The sequence below is a fragment of the Pogona vitticeps genome, chromosome 3 (genome assembly GCF_051106095.1).
Source record: "Pogona vitticeps strain Pit_001003342236 chromosome 3, PviZW2.1, whole genome shotgun sequence".
NCBI classification, from domain to species: domain Eukaryota; kingdom Metazoa; phylum Chordata; class Lepidosauria; order Squamata; family Agamidae; genus Pogona; species Pogona vitticeps.
In genome coordinates, this window is record NC_135785.1 from 92,453,098 (window position 1) to 92,475,913 (window position 22,816).

The 22,816-nt window shown below is 40.3% G+C and overlaps 1 protein-coding gene across 1 annotated transcript in view; it reads left to right on the forward strand.

Moving 5' to 3' along the window:
- Window positions 1-22,816, forward strand: part of CDH23 (cadherin related 23) — a 622,327-nt gene that overhangs the window by 250,447 nt on the left and 349,064 nt on the right. Inside the window, exons 7-8 of the mRNA XM_072995232.2 lie at window positions 9,540-9,734; window positions 11,869-11,997. Of these exons, the coding sequence (XP_072851333.2) occupies window positions 9,540-9,734; window positions 11,869-11,997 (324 nt within the window). The remainder of the gene's footprint in view (window positions 1-9,539; window positions 9,735-11,868; window positions 11,998-22,816) is intronic.

The window sequence follows — 22,816 nt, forward strand, 5'->3', positions numbered from 1 at the left end:
TGATCTCCTTGTGGAATAAGCTCCCTCAAGAAGCTTCATTGCCCCCTCCTTTTTTTTGTACTTCCGCCAGCTGGCAAAAACCTTTTAAGGCAAGCTTCAGTATGATTTGGATACGTGTAGGCTTTAGGAATTCTGTATCTATTTTGAAAAGGGATTTAGACTTTTTTAAGTGTTTCTGATTATGGTTCTTAATATTATTATGTGTTTAATTATTTTTTAATATTATTTCCTATTGTGTTTTTAATTGTTGTTATTGTGTTGTTTTAACTGAATGTGAACAGCCTTGAGTCTCCTGTGGAGAGAAAGCCACCATGTGACATAAATAAATGAATGAATTAGAATAAACATGGGGAGTGTTACAACCCTGAAAATGAAATAGACTAATCAAGTAGTTCATTGGTCTAATCCACTTTTGGCTGAAATACTAGAGCCTAGCTTTCACAGAGAGCACAGGAGGTGATAAACCTGTGCTTGGATTTTACCACTAAGAGTCATAGGAGAGGAGTTTGTTTGTATGCCTCAGTGCTTATCTGGTAGAAGTTCAAGTAAAATCCCTGCAGAAATAGTGTCAAAGAATTATTTAGCCTAACCTTCTTCCTGAAATCCTGTTTTCTGAGCTGTAGAAATTTTAGTGGACTGAAAATCCCATTTCATGAGCCCTCATGTGGAGGATGAAATGCAAAAGTCCACACCTGAATTTTATATAACCCTATTTACTATTTCAGGACTTGTCCTATGTTTTGCATCTTTCAAACTGATTAGTCTCCTTTCATTCATAGTGGCTACCAATTGTTCTTTAACAAATGATACTGTAGCAACAATTTCTCTGGTTCTAATGACAGCATTTCGACAGGAGACATTATCACTGCATGAGCAAATCAACATTCTACAAGGCAATTTCTTGCAGAATTCTTGTTTGGGGGCAGCCCAAACAAAAGCTTATAATGTTTGTTGTGGGTTTTTTGGGCTCTTTGGCTGTGTTCAGAACATGGCCAAAGAGCCTGAAAAGCGCACAACAGCCATTAGATCCCGGCCGTGAAAGCCTTTGTGAATACAAAAGCTTATAACTTTGAAACTTTGGATCAGCACCAAATTTGGTACAAGTATACCAGACAGTCTGCTCTTGCTCTGTGTCAAATATGGGGAAGTGTGGACAAAGGGTTTTCAAATTACGATTTTTTAAAATGAAAATGGTTACCCCCATACAGAAACAAGTGACCCTAAATGTCCCCAGATTTAAAATTGGTCAAATAAATTTAAAAGACCAATAATGCTATCTTGAAAGACAATGGTTGTCTTCCCTCCCCCATTTCTATTTTCAATTCAGGGTGCAGGGGCTGAAATATTGATCCTCAAAAAAGGCCTGTCAAAGGACAAAGCAGTGACTTTGTTATAAATTGAGCATGCATGGTTTACCAGCAAGAGCATTCCAAAGTAAAAACATTGTTACAGCTTCATGGGACAGGAAAGGAAATGTTTGGAGGGCAATAAAAATTTAACAGAAGCAGTAAAAATACTTGTTTTCTTTGAAGAGTTAAAAAACAGGTTTGCTGTAAAGAAAATAATGGAGTGATAGTCCTCCAGAAAGGGACATTTTGCCATGCATTTCCAGGGAACTGGCATACAGTTTTGTAAGGCAAAGTATTTCTGCATTACATTTGGGAGGAATCCAGGCTACAAGGGCTGAAATATTCACATTTGTTGAAAAAATAGTCCTGACAATTGCTTTGTGTTTGGGTGAGAAGCAGCTAAAAGGACTCAGCTTCTGGGATTTTCTCATGTTTTGCTTTCAGTTTATGAATACAGTAGTAGTGAACACAAACGGGTATCCTGTAGACCATCTTGACTACTGCCATGGTGTTGTCAACATTCAAGCTGCCCTTTGTTGTGTAAAGCTTGGCATCCCTTTTTTCTGCTGGCAATTCAGGCACAATATTGTGCAGCAATATCAAGCTATTTCCTGGGAGTCTGAATCATGAGTAGAGAAATGCAATATCTCAAACACATAAACTGAAGCTGTTTTGAAGAGCTGCATAGATCTTTATTCAACACTGGATGATGAGTACAAATGGTATGTATCCTCAAGTGTTGCATAATTTGCTGTTTTGTTCTACCAACAGGGTTTGAGCTTTCTTAACACTAAGTACATTTTTGGTCTCAATATTCACTCCTGTTTCTCCAGCCTTCGTTCTTCCTATAGGGACGAAATAAATGAAAGTACTCCTATCTTTTCCCTCATATGAACTCAGGTAGAAAACCAATTCTGCATAAGTGAGACTTTCTCAAATATGCTCAAAACGTCCTTTCATTTCTGTTCGAAAACTTCTATTTTGTTTCCAAAATAATCAGCACCTAAGCACTGAAGAGAATGCTAGACACTTCCTAATTAAGAATAGTTTTTTTAAAAATGTACTTTAAACATTACAGATTATCACTTAGATAAGAAGTGCTATGGAGATGGTAAGGTACTTAATTATCCCTCTGATTATCTACAACATTTAAAGTATATTTGGACACTTAATTTTCAATGAGGAATTGTGTACATTTGCATGTTTCTAGTGTTGACTCATTCATCCTGGCAAGATTACATTGAATTTTCCACTGTTAAGTGCAAACACTGTCAGTCTAAAGGCATTTACAATGATAAATACTGTGCAAAAAATGTAAATGGCAGCACAAATGCTGCCTGTGTGAACATGGTGTCTGATGTAAGAGTTGAGCTTCTGCAAAGTATGTAAAACAGCACTGAAGAACTGAAGGAATGTGGCCATTGTAGCAAGGATTTGTGTTTTGTTCAGGGAACAAACATTGCAGGGGCATGTGCTTGTTCCAAACCAGTTCTCTTTTCTGGCACCATTGGTGTTCCTTGCCTTCTGATAAGGTAAAAATGGAAACAAAATATTGAGACTCTTATCCAAAGATGTCACACAGGAATCTTCTTCATTGACTTCTGTGGCCAGCACCTCTTATGAATATGAATAGAGATAGGGGTATTAGTATACGAGTACCCCTGCATAGATAGACATAATGAGGGTCCAGCCCCCTGGGGCTGGACGGTCCACTCACCTTCTGCTGTTACCGTGGATTCTGCGCTCCCTTCCTATCGCTCTGGAGCTTGTGCTCTGCGAGCCACTCTTCAATCTTACAGTAAGGCTTGTCCTGCCGCCTCCTGCCAGGAGTGGCTCGCAGACCGTGAGCTCCAGAGTGATAGGAAGGGAGCGCAGAGCCCACGGCAACAGTGGAAGGTAAGTGGGCAGTCTGTCCCCAGGGGGCTGGACCCTCGTTATATCTACCTGTGCGGGGGTATTCGTGTTCGTATACAAAAACCCCCGTCTCTAAATATAAATATGGATTTGATCCTGACACTGATATTAATGGAAACATTTTGATGTGAACGGTGATTCATTATACCCTTCACAAGCATTCCTGCCCTTCAGTGAAGATGTAGAACTACACTTTCACATGCAGGGTGGTATGGACCATTATGTGGCTCTGAACATGATGGCCTGATCCAGTTTTGAAAACTAAGCAGAGTTGGTTTTGAATAGTACTTGGGTGAGAGGCAGCCACTTCCAAGGGTCTCAAGGTAGGGCTGGGCGGGGGGGGGGAACCATACCAAAAATCCTTGAAGGATGCTGCTAGTCAGAGTTGCAGGAACAAATTAAATGAGCCAATGTTCTGATGCAGTATAAGGGAGAAGTCATGTGTCAGTAGTAATGCACGTGCTTTGCATGCAGGAGGTATCAAATTGAGTTCCTGGCATTTCCACTTAGAAACATAGGAAGCTGCTCTTGTTCTGTCTAGCTCAGTACAGACTGACTGGCAGCTGCTGTCCAGGGTTTAAGGCAAGAATCTGCAGAGCCAGAGGTTCCCCACTGTGCTTCTTTTACAGGGACTGGACGCGATGATCCATAGGGTCCGTTCCAGCCCTGCAGTTCTAACATTATTACTGTTATTACAAACTTTTCTAGCCCTACCAGAAGGCGACAGGGAGTGAAGTTGAGACATTTTACATGCAAACCAGGTGCTCTGCTACTGAGCACTGGCTACTTCAGGTAGGATTAGGAAAGAATCCTGCCTGAAACAACAGACAGTTGCTGTTGTCAGTGTCCACAATAATAATCTAAGTGGACCAAAGGAGGCAGCTTTCCATGTTCCTATATACCAGCCTGTATACTCTCTCTCTGTGTAGCCTGCAAAAATAAGTTGGTAACTTTCTTGAATATAAGGCAGAAACAAAAGATGAATAAAGAAAAATAAAAATGTTGTGGCACCTTAAAGACTAACTTCTATATTTTAATATGAGCTTTTGTGGACAAGTCCACTTCCTCAGACATAAGAGTGGTATACTTCAGTACTTGAATAGTATTTTTTAAATTATATATGCTATGCTATGCTATGCTATGCTATGCTATGCTATGCTATGCTATATTATATTATATTATATTATATTATATTATATTATATTATATTATATTATATTATATTAATCAAGACTTCCATAAAAGTTACTAAAGTTGTGGCTGCATCTAGTATGCCTATTTTAAAGGTCCATTTTTAAATAATTAGACATGCCTGAGTCAGTTTTTACTGAAAAATTTCAAAGCTGCACTTGCATAAAGATAGTTCCCATGGATGTGGAAAGGCACAAAACCTGCTATCCAAATTCAGCCAAAATTGGAGTTGTTCATTTAACCATGGGCAGCTAGAGACAAACGTGCATCCAGATTAGAATTCAGTTGTTATAAGATCATCTGCATTAAACTTCACATTTTGCCTTCCATTAATCTCTTTTCAGGTGAGCAGAAATATGCATAAATACAAGCATTAACTTTTTCATGGAGCTCAGAGATCATTATTCTCTAATTTAAGAAACTGAAAAAGTTCAGAAGTTAACCATACACATTTTAATGCACTGTATTTATATTTCTGTGTTGTCCATAATGCCATTTATTGAGAAAGAGAACTGCTTACTTATTTTGCTGGTAGCTTGATAAAAATTTAACTGTTGTTTATTTTGTGTGTACACACATGAGTGTACCAAATGTATTATGTCCTGCCTTATAGTATGCTTTTCCACTTTAAATCTTGCACGAGGGGCAGTCTAAACTACAGGACAACGTCTGAAGTGGATTTGATTCCCAAGTGTCATTCCCCATTGCAGCAGTCTTGTCAAATTTCTTCCATGTACTTCCTCCTGACTCACAACTCCAACCATTATAGTAGTGACATGTAGAGGTCTAAAACAAATGAAGAGAAAGAAATGTATCTCCTTAATTAGTTAGAAAACCCACACTTCTACTCCAAATTCAGAAATTTTTTGAAATAATCAGCCTTGGAAGGCAGCCCATCTAGGAGAAGGAAAACTCTGATTTCAAACCTCCACTGCCTTGTGGCTATATCCACTGATGGAAAAGGCTTCAGGAGTAAACCTTGAGGCAAAATCCAGAGCTGGAGTCCCAGAGGCAGTTTGTGTTGTTCTGCCAACTCCTGCGACATCGCTGGAACCAGTTGTATTGGCTCTTGCCTTTCCATTGGACTATCTCATTGGAGATGGGAGATTTGCTGCTTGGGTAACAGCCTATCCTCAATATTATTCTACCCAGGCTTCGTGCCCTGGAGAGGACATTCATACAGAGCACGTTATCATGGTCCTTCGAGACTGAAAGGTGCCTAAGAAGACGATAGTGAAATATAGTGAAAGGCACTATGGGGGAAACAAGTTAGGGACACTTGAAATAGTAAAACAGCATGTGTCTAGCCAATGTTAGTTCACTGGTCATGAGGAGATTCCCCTAAAGTGTTTTGTTTTTGTATTGATGTTGGTTTTTAGGTCTCTACATATCAGGATTCTTCTAGGCTTAATGACGCCACTCCAGTATTGCTCTCCAACCCTGTTTTTTGGCTACCGTCCTGTTGGTACATATCACCTTAGTGTGTGATTAAGAAGAAATAGTGATAAGAAGAAGGGCTTCCACAGAAGACTGACCTTGTATCACTGTTCAGAATTCTAGAAGGAAAAGCTCCTCTTCTACACAGCTTAAATAAAAGCGGCATGTTTCAAGCCTTTTTCTCACAACTTTTTCTCTCTAAAGCCAAGTGCAACAGCAAAAGTGAAATCTGCCAGATAGGAGACAATCAGCTGACCTTTATCCTTAAATGCAGCCTAGAAATCAGAATAACTTTGTCTGTAAGATACTCTCTCATCTGCTGGTGTGACAAAACAAGGACAAAAAAAAAAAACCCTTATGACATCTGTGACCTCGGTTCCTTAGTCTGAACTGTCTGGAGACTAGAGAACAATTCTTTCTTCAAAGCCTGACATTAGAGCCTTTGTGTAAAACACAATGGCAGTGAAATCCAACTCTTCATTTTTCCTGCTAGGCTGATAATCACTGGTGACCAGAGCAGATTTGCATGTTTTAAAAGATTGATTGGGGGACACTTAAAAGGAAGATGACATATATTAATCAAGAGCAGCTTTATCATTTTGAGTATTATTATTACCATGGACAATGCACTCAAGACTATGTCTGTGTTGTACGGCATTTATAGGCAGCCTTCCTTCCATGTTAATAGTTAATTTATTATAGTTTGAGACCTAACTCTGATAGAGTAAGCATAAAATGTAATTAAACTCTTTTCATAGGCTAAGTGCAGTTCATATATTTTATTAGAAAATAACTGGTTTAAAATAATGTTTGTGAGCAGTACTGATATAAGAAGGCAGAAGGTTGTAGATTTGCAAATTATGACACCAGAGGCGAGAATGAAAGATAAAGAGAATTTCACAAATCATCCATCTAGTCCTGTTTTGTTTTGTCTCAATTTTGTTTCTTTTAAATTATATTCTGTGCTCTAACATATAACACACAGTATCTAGCAGCAAAAAAAAATTAAATACCTAGGCATCAAAGTACTGTATATAATTAAGAACTAACTGAGCAATAACACAGCACACGAAAAAGGCAAATACATGGACAAAATTACTAGAAGAGTACTGTAAAAAGAAGAAGAAAACATCACTCAATGAAGACAGTTCATGCATACATAAATAACTGATTGAGGCCAAAGACCTTAATAATAATAATAATAATAATAATAATAATAATAATAATAATAATAATAATAATAATAATAATAATAATAATAATAATAATAATAATAATAATAATAATAATAATAATAATAATTGTATACTCTTGTATGAAGATGGTATTGAAGTTTGATGGGTATCCCAAGCACTTTTGAATCTTCTACAGATCTAGTATCACCACCCGAATCTCTGCTTTGAGACACACTCTGAACTCTTTCAGCACAAATAGAAGGACCAAATGCTGAGTAGAGTTATAGGTACTCCCAGAGTACCTTTGCTAACAGAGAAGCAAGGGAAGAAAGAGTGATGCCACCTCACATGCTTAGTCTCCCTGCCCCAGAACACAGCTGTCCCCAGTATTCTGTTTATCTTGGAGGGCATATAAATTAAGGCAAGAAATTTCACCCATTTGTAGAAAGAAGTGACATGGAATTTGTTTCTGCCTTTCTGATTTGCCAAGGCAAAAAGCTAGGCTCTCTGTCCTTCTGTGCTGTGGTTGCCCTCTTGGTCAGAGTGTGGAGACGAGGAATATTGTTTGATTGCCTTGGAAGTGCAAGGATGGAATTCCTGTTATGTAGCACTGACTGCTATGGAATTGACTTCATATAAATCCCTGAAGATTGTAAGTGTGTTCAAGCATTCCCAAAGCTACCTATCATCTTCTGCTATCTGGGAAGGACAGTTTCATGTATGGGACATCATGGGGCATCACCTTTGCAGAGGGAACAGTATTCTTCTCAGTGATGATGCTGCATAACCAGTTTCAATCAGCTACATATTAGAGTGAGAGAGAAGAAACTGGCAATGGAGAAGTGGGTAGGGGGACAAGAACTAGCTGTAAACAGCCATTAAGGGAGTATCCAGAGACCACTAAAATAATCACAAATGTAAGTTACGTTCGACTCCACTCGATTCATCTCTCACTGCTTCTGTTTGTAATATATAAGCAAAGCCCATGGGCACTACCATTCTGTACCTTGCCATCACAGCTCTGGCAAAGAGGGGTGCAGTAGAAATTAAGTTAGAATAGACATCTGGCTATTGGAGAAATAGACAGAGGCTTAAAATGCCATTGAAAGAAAGAGCCTGCCTCCCCAAATAATAACAAAGTGGAGAATGGATTTAATTCTCAAGAAGGATGTCCACCTCTTCTCCTTTTACTCCATCAATTAATTGCATGTACAAGTGGAGGCAGCAGACTGGTCTACATGGATGAAAGTTAGAAACATGGCAACTGGTACAGAAGATCCCTTCATTTACATAGATGTTCTTATTTAAACAACGAAGAGGGCACCAGTAATGTTCTTAATCTCACACATGTTATGTGACCATGGAAAGCTGCCAGATGGGTGTGGATCCCTTTCCACCTTCACCTGTTTGGCAAGAAAAGTGAGAATTACAGAACCATGAGAGTTGGGGATGCTTTTTACCCTACAGAGATGGAATCCACACACTAGTTTTTCATTCCTGCCAGATAGCAGCTACTATCCTTTCTTGGAGTGAGATACTTGACTTTTGGTGTAGCTCCCCTCTCCCCATGTATCGCCATTCATCCAGCTGTAATTTGAGTGGAACATCTGGTTAAAACACTCTTCATCAGAGACCTGCAGTTTAACAAGCCAAGCCAGCTTAGCTTTAGCAGCAAATTCCATTGAATTTCTTTGGAAATTTGCCATAGGTAAAAGATTTGGCTTTTTAATACGTAGATAGTTTAATGACTAACCTATTTGTAATACTCACAGCCTTCCTGAATCTGAGAATTTTGCCCCAACCTTCTTGGATTGCACCAGCTATTATTACCCAAAGTGTGTGTCTTCGAGAATTTCAGGAAATCTAGAGTTAATTCCTTCCCACAACACTTAGCATAGAGAAATATTTTGTTAACTGATATATTCCTATATTTTGCAGACATACTGTATGTGACATACTGTATATATACATTAAATAGTTGTGCTCTTCCTTAGTGAGATGTTAATAAGGACCATCAAACCTTGCTGCGATTGCATTTGTTTACTGAACTACACTGTTATGTGTTGATGCATGCATAATAAGCCAGTTTACACTTAGAATTGAAGCTGTGACTTTTGGTACAATATAAACTGTTCTTTTAAGGAAGTTTCAGCTGCACTGTTATTGCAAGCTATATATCCATTTTGCAGAACCTTAGTAAAAGCAACCGGAAAATTCAATGATCAAGCTAACTTCCATCAAATATTTCCAGACTTCCCCAATCATACTTCCTCACTCATTACTATAAATTTAGTTACCTTTGTGTTATCATAATGCTCTGAAACATAGGATGTCTTCCTTTTGGATCCTGAAATATTTCTTGTGCATAATTGGTGGATTTTAAAAATAAATAACTTTTTTTCTCCTAGAGTGGTTCTAGAAGGGAACATTGCTTTGCTTGCTTCATGTACTTTTTAACTGTTGTTATTTTTAGAACACACCCGTGGGAACTCCAATTTTCATAGTGAATGCCACAGATCCAGATCAGGGTGCTGGTGGAAGTGTGCTTTATTCTTTCCAGCCTCCATCCAACTTCTTTGCCATTGACAGTGGCCGTGGGATTGTGTCAGTCATCCGAGAACTGGATTATGAAGTCACACAGGCCTATCAGCTTCAGGTTAATGCTACAGTGAGTATATATTTCTGTTTCTCACGCCTTTTTCAAATCTGGTAACCTCTACATTGTTGGATATCTTCCCCAGTGTAGACCAACACTCTGAAGAACAACAACATATGGAAAGCTGTCCTAGAAAACTTTGATGGTCTGTAGAAAAGAACATAGAACTTAACATTAATGGTCAATAGAGATGGGGGTATTCATATTCATATATAAATATAAATATCCCCCCACAGGTGTAGATAACGATGGGGCCATCCCCCTGGGGCCAACCTGAACACTCACGATTCCACCGCTGCTGTGAACTCCACGGTGCCTTCTTATCACTCCATTGCTCACAGTGGATTAGCCAGTCCTGGCAGAAGGCAGGATGATGAGCGTCTCTGCTAGGTCGTAGAGTGGCTAATCCATCACAAGCAACAAAGAGGTAGGAAGGCACTGTGGAGTTCACAGCAGCAGTAGAATCGTGAGTGGTCGGTCTGGCCCCAGGGAGCCGGACCCTCCTTATCTGCACCTGTGGGGGGGGATATTTGTACAGTATATGAATACAAATGCCCCATCTCTAATGGTCAATCGTGGACCAAATCATGTTGTGGATTTACCATAGTATAAGAGTAATTGTGTAAATGATGGTGGTGAATTGCCACTAATTAATGAGTTGCTACTTGCATTCATGGTTACGTTCCAGTCACCCAATTTGACACATGACTAGGAATGCAAATGGTAACTCATTAATTAGTGACAATTCACCACCATCATTTACACAATTATACTGTGGTAAATCCACAACAGGATTTGGTCCATGATTGACCATTAGATGTGGGGGCAACTTGTTAATTAGCAGCATTTCAGCACCACAGTTTATGCAATTCCAAGAATCTACAATAAAATTCTTGCTGGCCCTTATTTTTTCCTATAGATTTCTCATAAATAATTCTATATTGGGCTATGTGCTGTGCACACAGCTTTTCTTCCATGGATGCTAGAAAGTAAAAAGTTTTAGTTAAGTAACTAACTGTCCAAAGGTGCCAAAGCTGCAGTAACAGCAGGAATGGTTATTGTGGTGATGATGATAACAGTGGTGATAATAGTAATAGATATGAAATCTGGAAACCAACTGTTATGCTGAATAATAAAATCAGAACAGAACTTGCTTGAAAGCTTTTCATTTAATTATCATATCTGAAGTAGCAGTTAGCCTTATAGGACCTGAAAATCAGAGCTTAATTCAAGCAAATGCAACTTGTTTTCCTTTTGGACTCAGCCCATGGAACATGTGAGATGCCAAGTCAAAGCTTGGGAAGTTAAGAAGAACAATGTAATGCTGAAGCTACTTATAAGCTTCAGCAGTGAGCAAGAATGGAATGGTGCTCTCAGAGAATCAGAAGTATTCCATTCCCTGAGATTTCAGGGCTGAAATCTGTGACTATACAGAGAGGCCTTTGTGATTTCACAGAGGTGAGGCAGACAAGGTTTGGAAGTGTGCCAACACTGTGTCAGCCAGCAATGAGCACAAGGTACTCCAGTCTCTCCCTTGCTACAGATTGCATAATCTGCCCAGATGCATGCATCTACCATCTCTTTTTCTAATGCCCTTCCTTTTTTCCTGTGTTTTTTGGCTCACTGATGTTATGCAAGCACAACACACATACAGATCCCTTCACACTGAGGCAGTGAGCCCTGGTGCTAGCAGGGAGTAAGTGATGTGCGTCCAAACCTTAAAGTTGGCAACACAAAAAAATTAAATGTTCAGGTCCTCTCACTTTGAGATTTATCTGCCTTCTTGGAGACCCAAGGCATAACAATTCCCTGAGAGTTCACTGAGCACTGGAAGACACTGGCAACTTTTGTGCTCTGGGACCCAGTGCATCATGCTATCATGGTAACTTTTGCATGTTCTGATCAGGAGATATGCAAAATGCCTTCTACGTCCCACCAGCTAAGCATAATAAACCTATACTCATCTTATGAAGAGGTCACGGTATATGGCAGGGAGGATGATTTCAACAAGAGTTTGAAACAAAGCACTATAGTTCTTGATCTTTTGCTTAGAGAGAGGTGGCAGAGCTTTTCACATTTCGGATTGAGCCAAGGTTTTCTTTTATTTATAATTAATTTTCTTTCATTTTTTTAATAACTTTTTCAGGACCAGGATAAAACCAAGCCCCTCTCCACTCTGGCTAATCTTGCAATCACCATCACAGATGTACAAGATATGGACCCAGTCTTCATTAACCTGCCCTACAGCACAAACATCTACGAGAATTCTCCTCCCGTAAGATCTTTTCATATATAATATCTTTAGAGGACTGAAAAAGCTGTTGGGAACTGCTACTACATATAGTCACTATCACCAAAACAAAACAAAAACTACTTCCAAAAAAACTGTGCTTTGATCAGGCATGTGCTCAGGAATGCAAGCAGCACTTTATTAATCAGCTGCAATTTGCCTCCAAGACTTAAGCAATTTCTCTTACTTGTGTATAAATCAGCAATAGGATTCTGGCTACTGTCACAGGAAAAGAACCACTGGTGAAAAAAATATTAGCTGGCCATACCTTCTAGCTGGGAGGTATGGCTGCAATAAATTTTGGACAGTATGACTTTCAGTGTTTGAGTGAAATTGTGGGGGGCAATATAGAAGGGAGGGAGGAAGGAGACAGAGCTATCAGGAGAACAATTTCCCCATTCGAAACCAGATGGTATTTGTCAAAGAGAAAACCATTGCAAGATGAGTGGCCCAGTGATCTATATGTGTAAACCAAAGCCCTCTTCGGGCATTGTACTTGAAAGTACGAAGAGGCTACAAGGAGGCAGAGAGGTTGAAGCTCCATGTCTCCTCCACGCTCAGACGTTTGTCTGAAAAACAGGAAGGCCTGAGGTGGACTGTTTGACTGAACGTACAGAGCTGTTAAGATCAGCAACCCTGCATTATCAGGGTTCCTGAAAATGGGATCCTTGTGAGCAATGTTCCAGTCAAATATTCTTCAGACCCTTGAGCTTCTCGGAGAGATTTTTAAACGGGGTAGAAATCTGTGGAATGTGACATACATGTGTTCCACATCCCCATCACCCTTGTAGTCCTCTTGATAGGTTCAAACGTAACGCTTAACCAAGGCCCAAAAGCAGAAATACATGTGGGTGGTAGATGAAATATGCCATGCTGAAACTACCTTTGCTGTGGCATCTGAGAGATTTTGGCTCTCGCCCACAGAAAAATTCTTTTCCCTCCTTGATGAAAACTGTGTTAGGTGTTTAAACAATAAAGTACTTGATCAGAGCTTAAAAGACAGTGAGAATGGGAAGTCAGTGATTAATACAAATGGCTGTAGGAACTGCATGCAGATCATCCCAGACTATATTAAAGCTTTTCTTCAGATAAAATGGTATAAGAGAAGGGTGGTGGTGGTGGGAAATCCTGCTTAGTACATTAATAACAAGAGTGAAAAGAAGAATGATATGGTATTACAGAAATGGAAATCCCCACTAGCATCTAAGATTATGGACTGGATCACCTTCATGGAGTGACCTTGTATCCACAAAAGAAATATCTCTCAAATTAAATGACAATATAATAGTGTCTGGAACTAAATGGTCCTTTTCTATTGACACTTGAAGTAACATACATAACAGTTAGTGTCAGAAGGCAGACTGTTTCACTGGACATGAAAAGGGGGCATGTGGCAGGACGGGGTATGGGAGAAAGATACTGTACCTAAAAGAGGATTTATGTCTCGGATGAAATATGACATTACTACTTTGTGCATATCCTAACAAACTTCCGGTTTGTTTACAGCAGACTTAATGTCTCTTCTAAATTAATTTATCTGAGAAGCTGAATTGTGACCCAGTACATTGCCTTCTTTCTCCTTAGTATATTCAGCTTTTGCACTGATTGATTTTTATATCATGTTCTGTGTTGTCATTTGGGGTGTGTTATACAGGTAGATTTTCAGGAAAGGTCTTCTGCGTGACTGATAGCTTTAGAATGAACAATGACATGTATTTTTTCCTCTAGGGAACTGCCTGAGAAGTCAATAGAAATCACACAGGGACATAAAATTGTTTGTGCATGCTGACATTTGCCTCTGTTGTTCTCAGCTTGTCAGAAAAAAAACCTCATCAAAACATCAGTTATGAATTATTATTCTTATCCATCTTCCCTTTCAATATGCTCTGGATGCTGTCATACCTCCAAGAGATTTGCCTGGATCTCCCATCAGGACATTTTGCAGCTTAATTGAGGCAGTGTTTCAGAGAAGGGTGGACCGATGTCAAACAATTCTAGAAATACTACGGAATGATTTTTCATGTGAATCATGAGGCTTTATTGGTCTCTTTATTTGAATAGGCAGGTAGAACTTATCCCTCACTCTCTTTTTAAGCATCGGTGAAATAGTTTGCTGTAAATTTTGTTCTGACCTAATCTGTATACCAGAGTATCTCAGTGTATTAAGAGAGAATATTGATTAAACATGAAAAAGAAGTATTTAAAGCACTGCTATGCTATTAACATTTTTGTTAGGGATATAAAGGGGAAAGCCTTTGGATCTCATTTATTTTTGGTTCTTTTGGGTGCTGCCAATATGTTTTTGGGAGTCTTTGTTTACCAGTCTTTTCATTAAACATGAAAGGGAACAAGTCTCTTTGATTCTTCCCCCCCCCCTTTCATGGTCATTGAGCTAAAAGGATAAATGGCAAGATACTGCTCTGCTCCTAGTTCCTTCTTTCTTGGCTTTCTGACCCAGCAACCACACGCTGCTGGTTTCACCACCACTGCTGTGGCCACCTTTCCTCGTCGGTGACAACTGCTATTGAGGACGAGGTGTGCTAATTTCAGTGCTCCATTTCTTAAGCCAAAACTGCTGCCCTCCACCACGGTCTCCCATAGCAAAGGAAATCTCCATTTCTTCCCCCCCCACCTCAGCAACATGATGCCATGGTGCCTCGAAACTGATACAATGGAAGAGCAAAGAGTGTTCACCCACCTCATAGTTTGCAAGGCAATACAAATTGTGAAAGCAAAGAAAGAGCAGCCCTCCTCCTTACTGGTTTCTAGTCAAACTAGACCCTTGACAACTTCACAGTTCTCACTCTCATCCCTCCTGGATGTTCTAACTGGCTACTGAAAGCAACCCTCGTGATGCTATTTGAAAGACAATTTGCCTGGGTGGTTTGACAGACATGGGTTGAAGGAAAGAAATGAAAGAAGGAAACACAGATAACACCCCCACTCCCCCCCCAAAAAAATCCCGTCCATATTCCTATCATCCATTAACACAGATCCTTTATGTTTCAGAGGTTCTCTAAAGGGAATGGATGAAAGAAGATGAAAATGAAAGTAATAGATTTTTTTTGTGTTTTTCCCCTTTTGTGTTAACTCAAAAGTTCCATTCCTAGTCTCTATCCTGTGTGCTATTTATTTACTACTAATTTGTGTCAGAACACGGATAGAAGGATTGTATTAACATTCACTATACAGTGGTGCCTCGCTTAACGAGCGCACCGTTTAACGAAGAATCCGTATAGCGATCCCTTTTTGGGGATCGCTATACGGATCTGCCCCAATCGCCGCACTCGCTTTGCGACAATTGGGGCGTCCGGCGGCCATTTTAAACTAAGTTTAATGCGTTCCAATAGGCTTTCCTTGCCCGCACAGCGATGTTTTCGTATAGCGAAGGTTAATCCGGAACGGATTAACCTCGCTATACGGGGCACCACTGTATTTTAAAAAGCCTATTAAAATATTAAACAAAATTACATATAAAATGCAACAATATGTGATTATTTATGTATTAAAAGAAATAAATCAAATAATTTGGGGCTAAACTTGGGGTACATCAATTGCATCATCATCGCCCCAACAAGATCTTTTTTTCATGTGCATTGCAAGAACAGCAAGAACATCTTGTATGTTTTCGTGTACTGTATAGAGAATTTAGCATAGTGAATGGGATACAGCTTTATGTTAAAGTCAAACCAAAACATCACAGTGAACCTGAATAATACAGGTTCAGGTTCTATATGTTCTTATGGATTTCTCTAATGGAAAGAACATGTGTGATTTTTCTTTTATTAGTGCATTTATCTGCTTATGTTACATATACTGTATAGGCCTCATAAGCATGGGAAATCATAGAATCATAGAAAAGTGAAGTTGGAAGGGACCTACAAGGCCATCAAGTCCAACCCCCTGCTCAGTGCAGGAATACAATCAATGCATATCTGCCAGAAGATTTTCCAAGTTTTTCTTGACTGCCTCCAGTGCTGGACCACTCACCAACTCCCGAGGTAACTGGTTCCACTGTCGTATTGCTCTAACAGTTAGGAAGTTTTTCGTGATATTCAACCAAAATCTGGCTTCCTTTAACTTGAGCCCATTGTTGCGTGTCCTGCACTCTGGGATGATCAAGAACAGATCTTGCCCCCCCCCATATGACAGTCTTTCAAATATTTGAAAAGTGCTATCATATCACCCCTCAGCCTTCTTTTCTCAAGGCTAAACATGCCCACTTCTTTCAGCCTTTCCTCATAAGGCTTGGTTTGCAGCCCCCTGATCATCCTTGTCACCCTCCTCTGAACTTGTTCCAATTTGTTAGCATCCTTCTTGAAGTGTGGTGTCCAGAACAGGACACAATACTCAAGGTGAGGCCTAACCAGTGCTAAACAGAGGGAAAATAGCACCTCACAGCATTTGGAAACTATACTTCTATTAATGCAGCCTAAAATAGCATTTTCCTTTTTTGTAGCCACATCACACTGTTGGCTCATATTTAGCTTGTGATCTACAACAGCTTCAAGATCCTTCTTGCTCGTAGTTTTGCTGAGCCAGGTATCCCCCATCTTGTAACTGTGCAATTGGTTTCTTTTTCGAAGGTGCAGTACTTTGCACTTATCCCTGTTGAATTTCATTCTGTTGCTTTCGGCCCAGTGCTCCATCCTATCAAGGTCATTTTGAATTTTGTTTCTGTCTTCTAGGGTATTAGCTATTCTGCCCAATTTTGTATCATCTGCAAATTTAACAAGCATTCCCTGCCCTCCCTGTTCCAAGTCATTAATAAAAATATTGAAGAGCACCGGGCCCAGGACTGAGCCTTGGGGTGCCCCACTTGTGATGTCCTCCCAGTCAGAGAAAGACCCATTAATCATCACCCTCTGAGTACAATTCTGTAGCCAATTGTGTATCCACCTAACACTTGATCTATCCAACCCATACCTAGTTAGCTTGCTAATCAGGATATAATGGGGAACTTTGTCAAGAGCTTTGTTGAAGTCAAGATATACTATATCTACAGCATTCCCTTTGTCTATCAGGGAGGCTACCTGATCAAAAAACAAGTTCAAATTAATTTGGCAAGATTTGTTCTTAACAATCCATGTTGGCTTCTAGTTATTACTGCTTTGTTTTCTAAGTGCTTGCACAGTGACCACTTTATGATCTGGTTCTTTAGTTAATTTAATGGGAGACATGAAAGCTAGGAAAAAGCTTATATATTATTACATACTATCAAGTCACTTCTGATTTATGGTGACTCTAACTGGTTTTTCAAGGTGTGTAAAATGTTCAGGCTACTGTTTATAATTGTCAACCCCTAGTGAGTTTCCATAGCTGAACAGGGATTTGAACTCAGGTCATCCTGGTGCAACACTCTAGCCACTACACCAAATTGCCTCTCATGTTTATTTTTAGTACCCACTACTGTATTTCTAAATTCTGAAATCTAGAGTAGTCAATTGACTAGATGGGTGGGGTATAAATGCAATAAATAAAATAATAAATCTTTGTAACAGACTGGAGAATCTAATGCAAAATTTTAATTTTTGCTCTCAAGTAATACATGTCTTCTAGCCCATCAGTAAAGAGCTGACACTAGGAAAAGAACTGAATTAATTGCAGCAAATTACTGCAAGCAGATTCTGTTGGCCCTTTGGCTGGAATTAAGGAGTGCGAAATAGGATTTCTTGCTTCCAGAATTTGCCATAGCAGTTTTTCCAAAGTACCCTTCTACTCCCCCTCTTCCAGCTCCTCCTACTGTAATACAGAGCTCTAGTTTTCCTTTCAAGTCCATAATCCTATAATAGAAAGAAAGAAAGAAAGAAAGAAAGAAAGAAAGAAAGAAAGAAAGAAAGAAAGAAAGAAAGAAAGAAAGAAAGAAAGAAAGAAAGAAAGAAAGAATCAAAGCTGATATAATTTCATTTTAATAGAAATAAAATATTGTGACATAATACAACACCACTTTTTAAGTGTCCTTGTAGACCCTTTTCTAACCCCCTCAGCATGTTATGTTAGTTGTACAAGTGGGGGAAAGGAATGACATACTATTGAATGGAATTTCTTTCTGTGAATTGTTATGCATTTTGTGCGAACTCTATAAATCCCTTATTGTAACTGAATAAACTAGTATATGCATGTACATACACACTGTCTGTTGAACAACTGGGGAAATATGGTGTTAAAAAATTAATGAGGCAATAATTTTGAAATCTCTTGTAAGATACTATAATAATGCTATCATCACCCTCAGTGCACAGAAATATCTCTTTGGCCGTGTATGGCAACATTTAATTTGTAGATTTTTCAAGCACCAAAATACATAACAGTTTGGTCACAGATTCTACTGAGATGGGGAGGGGGAGAGGAGGAGGAAAATGCACAAGATGCATTATGATAATGTTATAGTTCTATCATGTTCAAATCTTTTTTGTGTTTAATTTGACTAACTCTTCCCCTGCCCATCAGGGATAGGGCTTTTTAGATGTTGTTAGACTGCTATTCCCATCAGCTGTAGCTGCCATGGTCTGTAGTAAAAGACGTTAGGATTTGTAGTCCAGCAATATTGGAAGTCCAACTGCAAATTTACATAGAATAGGGTAGTTTCCTTCTAGTCTAGAGATTGACGAGCACAGAATTAGAAAGGTGATTTTTGTCCACAATGGAAAGTGATCAGATTTTCATTTTTGTTGTTTTAACCCTTCAAATTCTTTAGAAGATATATAGCCTTGAATTCTTTAGGCATACAAGCAACTGTAAGAGCATAGATACTGTCTTATGTCAGAACCCCAGTGTCCTTCGAGCTTTGCCAGGGTTTGGGCCTTCTGTCAGAGACAAGTCCTTGACCTGTGATACAGTGAAGTATTTCTGAGATTTGAAGGATTTTTCTTATAACTGGTACATGTCCTCACAGTGCCTGGCTGTCACATATAGTTGGCTCCATATGCTCTCTGTCAAAACTTTGTGTAGGTCAGACTGGAGTTCTTTAGAAAAACTGTATTTTTAGGAGTTTAAGATATCCACTGAGATGAAATTCAAAACACACAAATTCTGCTTGTTTTTCCTTTAACACGAGCAATAGCCAGCTGAAAGGGAGCCAGACTCCAGAGCAGTGTCTGTTGTTTGCACCATCCTTGCTGAAAATATCTCAGCTAATTGCACAGTATTTTACTGAGACACATGCAAAATCAAGAATGTTCAGACCCTACATAGTTTTCTCAGCAGATGAATTGTTGATTAATATTCCTGCATTTCATTGATAAATTTTAGTGCATGCGAAGTTCTTGCCTTTCCTATGGTAGTACAAAAGCATGGAGGTTAAGAATAGGACAGCATGATTCCATACATGATAGAAGAAAGAACAAGCCATTCTTTCATTCTTTTTTAAAATTAACAAGGAATTTCATTTTGTAATAGGAATTTCAAAAAGCAGAATATAGGCAGCAGATCAAGTACAGTAATACGAAAGTCACTTCACCATTTGTCATTTTTGAAGGAGTTGGTGCAGGCTAATTAGAGTCACTTGGAGTTGAGTGGAGGTGCAAAAGCCATTAGGTACAATTGTCACATCCAAATAGCACATTGGAGCTCATGTGACCCTATTTGGTTTGACTCCTCCTGTTTTGAATTTCTGATATTGTGAACTAGCTTAATAAATGAGCCACTTCAGAATATCAGCAAATTGAAAACATCCTTTGTTTCTCAGAAGAGGAACAGTGGGAGTGGGGAAAAAAGTTTAGGCAAGAAGTTTTTTAAAAAATTATACAAGTGATCATAGAATCATGAAATCATTGTAAGGTTGAAAGGGACCTTGGAGGTCTTCTATTCCAACCCCCTGCCCAAGGGAGGAGATTTCATACCATCCCTGACAGATTGCTGTCCAGTCTTTTCTTGAAAACCTCCAGTGATTGGGCACCAACAACATCGGGAGGCAAGCTGTTCCACTGCTTAATGGTTTTCACCATCAGGAAATTCCTCCTTATTTCCATGTAGGATCTCCTTCTGATAGGTTTCTACCCATTGGTTCTTGTCCTACCCTCAGGAGCAATAGAGAATAAATTGATGCCCTCTTCCCTGTGGTAACCCTTCAGATATTTGAAGACTGCTATAATGTCTCCCCTCAGTCTTCTCTTCATTAAGCTAAACATACCTAGTTCTAACACAAAGCAAATAATTAAAAAAATATTATAGAAGTGATACGGGACAATGGTCTACCAGAGTATTTTAAAAAAATCACTTCCCCTGCCACTCCATCAAGGAACAGAGGAAGTGTTCAATTTGCTGATATCCTAAAGTGGCTCACTTATTAAGCCACTTCATGATATTGTAAATCAAAACAGAAGGAGCTTTGACAGCTAGAAGGCTCACTTTTGGTCCATTCCTAGCAATCACACGCACTGGAAATGGACCAAATTAGAGTGATCCTACCCACACCAAAAAAAAGTAGAAGCCCCCGAGAGGGTCTCAGAAAGATGTGGACAAAGATACTCTGGGGACAGTTTGGTTGGCTCCAGTGATTATGTTGTGTGCTCATTGGAAAAAAGAGTGAACCTGGCCATTCTTGCAGCAGACCAATCAGCGAGCTAAATGCCCATCTGAATGCACTCAAAAAGAAAAAAAGAAATCTCTGAATGTAGTCCCTAATATGCAGTCACTGATAGATCTGTGGGTCAATGAGACTAAAAGGAGAATCTCACTAATTGTTGAAAGTTTAAGCTGTTCAGTTGTGTAGTCAGATCAGATATACAGAGAAAAATGTCTTTCAAAAACAGGCTTGTAAAGAGGAGAGAATCGTGAGATCTGGGCTGGAAGGGCAGAGTCTGTTTGTGGAAAATCAGGAAATCAAAATAAAAACAGAAACGAGACAAAATGTCACCAAAACCAGTGCATCATCTGCCAGTAATATCCTCCAAGGTTTCTGACAGTTTCCTACTCTAATGTATGTAAATGACCTTGAATTCAACAGGAAGGTTATTCTGAGAGAAAAACACTTGTTCCTTGACAATGGCACCAACAGTCCTGAGCAGTTTCTGACTGTGATCATAACACATGGAGCCCAGAAAAGGTTTGGGTTGTTAGAGCAAGCTGTTCCATAAATATTTACAAACCGATTACCATTCCTATGCCATCGCTAACCCCTCCCTGCTCAACAGCTGCTTTCCTTTTGAAATGTACTGCATGGTTTGTGACACTTATCATTCTGCATTGCTCTGTATTTTTTAAGGAGCCGCATGTGAGCTGTCAAATTGGCCTTGCCTTTACCCAGTGTCTTTAGCATACAGAAGCACCAGTGTCTCAGTTTACAAATACCAGGACTTCCCAGCTTTCCCTAAGGAATGATCAGTTTAAAGCTCATTGCATTTAGGATGGGATCATTAAATGTTGCTCCGTGCAAAACCTTCTTTCTCCCTGCATATTCTTTAGCATCCTCTTGAAATCAGATTATATACAGTGGTGCCCCGCATAGCAACGATAATCAGTTCCGGAAAAATCGTCGCTATACGGATTTGTCGCTATACGGGGCAAAAAAGCCCATAGAAACACATTAAAACGTGATTAATGTGTTCCTATGGGCTTCAAACTCACCGTTCAGCAAAGATCCTCCATAGCGCGGCCATTTTCGCTGTTCGGTAAGGGAGGAATCCGTCCCAGAAACAGCGGGCGACCATTTTGAAACCGCCAGTCAGCTGTTATAAAAGCATTGCTATGATCAGAACCGATCATAGCAAAGCGAAATTCCACTGCCAGCCAGCCCCGGACGATGCCCAGCCTCCTTGCTGGGGCTGTCCCGGGGCACAGACAGGTGGGCCAGAAGGTCTTTCTCCGGTGAGCAGTGGGCTGGAGGGAGGCAGCCGCCTGGGGTGGGGAGGAGGGGAGGGAAGGGACGCTCCAGCCAGCCACCGCTTGCCAGCCAGCCCGGGAGACACCCGGACAAAGCCAGCGAGCGAGGGCTGGAAGAAGGCAGCCGCCCGGGGTGGGGAGGAGGGGAGGGAAGGGACGCGCCGGCCAGCCCCTGCTTGCCAGCTAGCCCGGGAGACACCCAGACAAAGCCAGCGAGCGAGGGCTGGAAGAAGGCAGCCGCCCGGGGTGGGGAGGAGGGGAGGGAAGGGACGCGCCGGCCAGCTCCCGCTTGCCAGCTACCCCGGGAGACACCCGCAACTGCTCTCTGGCTCGGCGCCCCAGGGGGTGCTGCGCACGGGGATCGGGGCCAGGCCCTTCACCCCTCCTTCCCTCCATCCTCCCGAGCCGCCAATCAGCTGTTTGCTTTGCTATGATCCGTTCCCCAAGCAGGGAACAGATCATTGCAGAGCGAAAATCCCCTATATGGAACATCGGAAAGCGATTGCAAAAGCGATCGCAAAATCTTCATCGCAAAGCAATTTAATCGTTATATGATGCAATCGCTATGCAAGGCACCACTGTATATACAGTATCTTCTGAATTATGGTTAGACCAGATTTGGAATTAGGCAGTGTGTGTTGTGGTTGTTGTGGGTTTTTCAGGCTCTTTGGCCGTGTTCTGAAGGTTGTTCTTCCTAATGTTTTGCCAGTCTCTGTGGCCGGCATCTTCAGAGGACAGCACTCTGTGCTCTGGTGTAGTTTGCTTGGGAGCTGAGTATTTATGGCTGTGAGATAGGCTTTTGTGTATTGTTGTGATAAGGAGGAGAGATTGCAATCAACAGTACACCCACAACAAGACACACTAATCACCCATCTCCTGAAAAGGACAAAAGCCTATCTCACAGCCATAAATACTCAGCTCCCAAGCAAACTACACCAGAGCACAGAGTGCTGTCCTCTGAAGATGCCGGCCACAGAGACTG